This window comes from Cicer arietinum, chromosome 4, assembly GCF_000331145.2.
Source record: "Cicer arietinum cultivar CDC Frontier isolate Library 1 chromosome 4, Cicar.CDCFrontier_v2.0, whole genome shotgun sequence".
In the NCBI taxonomy this organism is placed as follows: Eukaryota; Viridiplantae; Streptophyta; class Magnoliopsida; order Fabales; family Fabaceae; genus Cicer; species Cicer arietinum.
Genome location: NC_021163.2, coordinates 23577629 through 23583063, shown reverse-complemented (window position 1 = coordinate 23583063; position 5435 = coordinate 23577629). Strand labels below are relative to the sequence as shown.

Genomic DNA, 5435 nt, shown 5'->3' with positions numbered 1-5435 from the left:
TATATATATAATTTTATTTTTATACTAAATATTTAGGTAAATATTTTTCCTAAAATAATATATTATTTTTACTAGTATTTGATAATGTTATTTTTTTTATTTTGTAGATGAAATGGTAAAGGAACTCCCACACATCTGCGAGGTCCTAGGTTCGAATCTGGGACATGATATCCAATCTAACAATATCGACATTTTCCAGTTGAGCTAGGCCTTACGGATTGTTATCTTTTTTATTACGTTATTTGTTATTTATATATATCTTAAAAATGAAAACTTGGCAGTCTCACATTTTAAAAGAAAAGCCTAATGTTTTTTAGTTGTTATTTTAACTGTTCAGTTAAAACATAAGCCCATATTGGTCCAATCATATAAACAAACCCATTATGTTATTTGTAACCCTAAAATTTATGTAACAACTCTGTTCTTTCTTCACTTCTTCACAGTGCCATCTTTCCCCCTCTTCGAACGTAAGATCTTACCAGAGAGAGCAATAAAATCGTCGCGCAAGACGACCAGAAGCCTACGATGGCAACTGAGGGAAGTAGAGTTTTTGGTTTTCACCAAAAAAGCCCCCGTAATGGCTCCCTTTTAGCACCGCAAAACACACTTTTCCATGACATACCAACGCGAACGCAGTTGGGATCGCTACTTGCTTCTGGGAAGCGATGTCGCGTGTGGGGGCGACCACCCAACACGAGGCTCTGCCGTGATAGCAGCACTATTTCCCACTATTGACAACATAGCCTTACAATTTCAATAAACCAACTCAAACAATCATAAATTTATTCATTTATAAAGCATCAATTATATTTTGAAAAAAAAGTTTACCGAGCCATTCCACTCAGCACGATGTACAGTTCCAAAAGAACCTGAAATACAATAGGTCATTTTCAAGTAATGATTACTGATACTAATTGCACAAAACATGCCACTAGAAGAAGCAAATTATGTCATAAATACATAAAATACTGCGTATATTAAGTAAAGATCAGATCTAATTAATTTAAGAGGGTTTACTATGAGCAAGTCAAAATTTTAAGGCAGTACGGTATCTTTATAAAAACTGTGTTTGATTGGAGAGAATATTTCATAATGGTTTCTATTTTGAGCTCTAACTTTGACGGTTAAATGAAACCTCCCTGACAAATATGCATATGATTGGGGGGTTCTGTTGCAATAATGAGCTGGCTTCGCTTTCCTGTTTTCTTCTTTCCTATTATCATTGCCTAAGGACAACACGCTTTTCACTTTTTTATTAAGTCTATTATTATTTCTTCAAAAGTATTTCTCTTTTATCTCCTCAAAAAAGGGGAAGATCTTTCTGAAAATTATTTGCAATTTATAAAGGAGGAGATATACCTGATCCTATTTTTTCTTTTAAAATAAGATCACTCCATGGTATGGCCAAATCCTCCATGTCAAAGGCAACCTCTCGAGTAGGTCTGCTAGGAATCAGTTGACTTCCTTCAACAAACCTCCTAGCCTCAATGACATCATCATTGGCATTTGTTAGTGCCACCTGGGCTTGTACACCAACAGGGCGCTTATTCTTTATAGGCGGTGGATACTTGCCCACAATTGTTGAGTCTATAATGTTCTGGGGATGGTTAGATGACACATATGTTTCAGAACCTTGATCATGTGTGCTTGGAAGAGAAGATTGCAGAAACAAAGGAAATTGAGAAGGTCTGTTGCTGTCACTTGAAATTGGCCTAAGGTTATTCCTTTCATTGCATTTCCCATCAAACTGTTCTGAAATGGAGAACCAATAATCTCCATTAGTAACAGTTCATGTGATATAAAATTCAGGGTATCCTATACTTGCACCCAATTCAAACAATTAATTACAAATTTACAATCATATATACATAATTGCATATCAGATTACAGGATCACGTACAAAATTGCGATTAATTGACATGCAAAATGAACATCTACACGAAGGGAAATGTTAACCAACTCCAAAATAAACATCTACAAAATGAACATCCACATCATCGCACTTTTCAGAACTACTCCAAATGTTAACCAACTCACAAATGTATGAATTATTAGATCAACAGCTCAAAAATATATACAACAACAACCAAGGCTTATCCCACTAGATGAGGTTAGCTACATGTATCAAACGGCACAACAATATTCTATCATAAATCATATCTCTAGCCAAACCACTGACTTAAGAGCTCAAAAATATATATTAACTCCAATTTCATTCTGCAAAGTTACTAAGAGCCAATTTGGATAAACTTCTCCAAAAGAACTCATGGAAAAAGGAATTAGCTTCTGCTATTAAATATTTTCAGAAATTCTCATTTAACATCTTCGCAAATATCTATAAGCTATAAGGATTTTTCAACAAGTGAAACCACAATCTTATTTTAATTGACAAACTTCCATGAGCTAGAAGCCAATCAAAACTATGCTTAAATCTTGTTCAACACAATCAATATAAAAATTGATAATGGTATTCAATAAACTTGATTGTGTGACAAACATCCACAATAATCACAATCTAGAACATCATATCGTAAACTACAGTAAAGAGTCGTGCTTTTTTAATAGGCAACCAAATTCCTGTAATGTCAAAATATTATTTATCTTAAAGAAATTTTGTTATCACTCGTTAAAAAGATAGGGAAAAAAAGGATTTAGGAGGCATAGATCTTAAATTCTTGATAAATGCAAAAATATGTGCCATGTATATCCTTCAAGCCATATGAAAACCACATCAGAAGACCAGATTTAGAAAAGCAGAAATTTAACAAAAACTCTGAAAATCTGAATATTACCTGCAGAACTGTCATTGAAGACAAGCTCAAGAGACAGACAGTCTGAGAAATACTGTTTAGCCAGTGACCTGAAATCAATTGTAGTTTCAGCTGGTTTAAGTCTTGGAAAGCGCAAGGGTGAACAAAATGAGATGGAAGATGGACCATTGAGCAAGGAATCAGGCTCCCATAAGTGTCCTGGCTTCCCAATTAAATCAACAAGATATTCCCTGTCATTAGATTATGTAAGTTGTGAGGTGACGGGAATATTACTAATAAGTCTATTTAAAATGGCAATGTCAACATACATAATGCTCACAGAATGTTAACGATTGATCTCAGGTTCTTTTAAAAAAATCCATTTCAATGGCCGTTATTTATAGCTAATGAAATTGCAACTCTACTTATAAATGGAAAGGGATATGTGCTTGGAAACATAAAGCATATACCTTTCAAGCCCAAATCGAACAAGACAAGAAGAAGCGTCGTCTCTTTTGCAATATCTACAGCCCTTTGCAATTCGACAAGGTAAATCAATAGCATCAGCTAGTACCTAAAATAACAAGTTTATAGCAAGTTATTCAAAACAGATTAAATACAGTCCACCTCCACTAAATCAGTGAACAAAAACTTCAGCATGTGCAAACACAATCTTAAACCTTGACAAAGAAGTAGAGCCTTACTTTGAATAATATGGCACGATGCCTGCAGAGGCCGACAGATAGACTACCTATTGGAAAAACAACAGATCCTAAGCAATCTTTCAGATTATTACTGCGATCCCTCCAGAAAGAAAGAAACTCATCCTCCCCAGCAGAAGCTGAACCCCTTGTTATAGCAATAAAACAGAGTTAGACGGACATGACCAGATAAAAAGCTAAATAGGTCAGTCCAAGAATGCCAAGGAGGCTCACCCCATACAGTTGCAAACCAGCTTTGAAAGCTGATCCACAACCTCTGTTGTTGTTATGCTGCTACAAGAAATGTTATGAACTATGTTTTGCAATTCTCTCAAGGTGGGGTCACCGCGTCTATCCACCAAAACTACTTCAAGTGAAGAATCGATGCGGGGATGTACAGACTTTAGGGTATCAACTGACGGGATTCGGCTGTTTTCCTGCAGATCAGTGCACACTGTCCAGACATAGGAATCCATCCCATGAATTAGGTAAAAGCCATCGGGAATTTTGTCAGAGTATGATAGGCAGCCATTCACCTGGTGTACATTATAAACAAGATAAAAAATTAACTTTCATGTATCTACCAATAAGTGCAACAAGTCTATCAAGATGAAACAAGTTAAAGGCTCCACACTCAAATTTCAGTGGTCGAGTACAATAAAGAGGGGAGGGGTATTTTTTCGTGTTGAACTTAAATTAGTTCATGTAATAACTCAAGAATCTGATATCAAATTCATCACTCAAGAAATGATAATTATACACACAAAGCACATGCTTCTCAACAGCACATGCTTCAAGATTTGTCTGACTCCACAAACATCATATTTTCCGATGTTGAATTTTTATGCAGTGCAACAATAAGACAAGCATTTCTTCAGAGAGTAAAAATTAGTCAACCCAAGAATGAGCAATATGATCATAGCATGTAAGTTACACAGTAATAGGATACTCTGCCCACACTTCCCCGAATTCACAGCAAAGTTAGTCCCAATTAAAAGTGAAAACTGTGACTGCATGAGATAGTCTTCCTCAGCCAGTGCCATGTACAATGGCAAATAGCATTCCCAATGAACTAGCACCAAAATATATTGAAAAAATAAAAGAGCCCTAATAACCTCAAAACTCCTATTTGACTTCAACACTGTTAATCAAAATTCAACTCTATTCCATACAACAAACAAAACACAACAGCTAAACATTATACTAAGCAATTCCAATCCATTCAAGTCAAACTACAGCTACTCCAATCACTCATGACAAAAGGATCAACCAATCGACATGAACTACAAAGTTTTTCCTCTAAATTTGGTCCTCTTGATTAAAGCCTTTCAAACACAGTTACTGACACGGACTCGAGACACTACTAACACGTCGATACCAGTAATAATTTAAAAAAATGAATTAATTAAACATAATCAAGGAGTCGGTATGTCCAACAAGGACAAGTGTCGTTCGTACGTTGGGCCACGTCTTCGATCAAGTGTTAGTGCTACAGAAGTCAAAGCCATGACCAAAATCCGAAATTACAAGTCAAAATAGCACAATCAGGGGACAACAATCAACATACCCAAAATCTATGCGAAACAGCCTCAGGGGAAGCCGATAACCTCGAAGCAGCTTCATCCGGCACCGGATCCAAAAAATTCGGATCATCAGCACAAGTAGCATCCGACGACAACCGCAGTGCCAAAGCAAGCTGCAACTGATAACTCTCCTCCGTTTGCTGCGCCCAGCTCTTCCCTGAAGACCCGCCGGTCCACGCCGGACCTTCCAACAACTTATTCCTCACATCACCAACCTTAAATCCATCATCGTGCAAATAACCAAACGCATCAACCTCACTAGCCGCCGCCGTCGACAACGTCTGAGCATAATAATCACCGCCACCGGAAAGCGAGCTTTCACCATAACTACTCCCGCTAGACTGCCTCTGTAACCCGATCGAAGTATACAAATTCCCGATCCGATTGTTCCCTTGCTGAAC

At 36.9% G+C, this 5435-nt stretch overlaps 1 protein-coding gene across 2 annotated transcripts in view; it reads right to left on the bottom strand.

Moving 5' to 3' along the window:
* LOC101512832 (serine/threonine-protein kinase CTR1) overlaps positions 1-5435 on the bottom strand; it is a 12060-nt gene that overhangs the window by 6099 nt on the left and 526 nt on the right. The window contains exons 2-8 of one of the 2 annotated variants that reach the window (XM_073367208.1): positions 5019-5429; positions 3686-3987; positions 3455-3599; positions 3221-3324; positions 2793-3001; positions 1360-1752; positions 829-869 (exon numbers count right to left, since the gene is read on the bottom strand). In XM_073367208.1, the coding sequence (XP_073223309.1) occupies positions 829-869; positions 1360-1752; positions 2793-3001; positions 3221-3324; positions 3455-3599; positions 3686-3987; positions 5019-5429 (1605 nt within the window). Of the gene's footprint in view, positions 1-828; positions 870-1359; positions 1753-2792; positions 3002-3220; positions 3325-3454; positions 3600-3685; positions 3988-5018; positions 5430-5435 lie in introns of those variants that run through there. The other variant, XM_073367207.1, reaches the window with a different exon arrangement.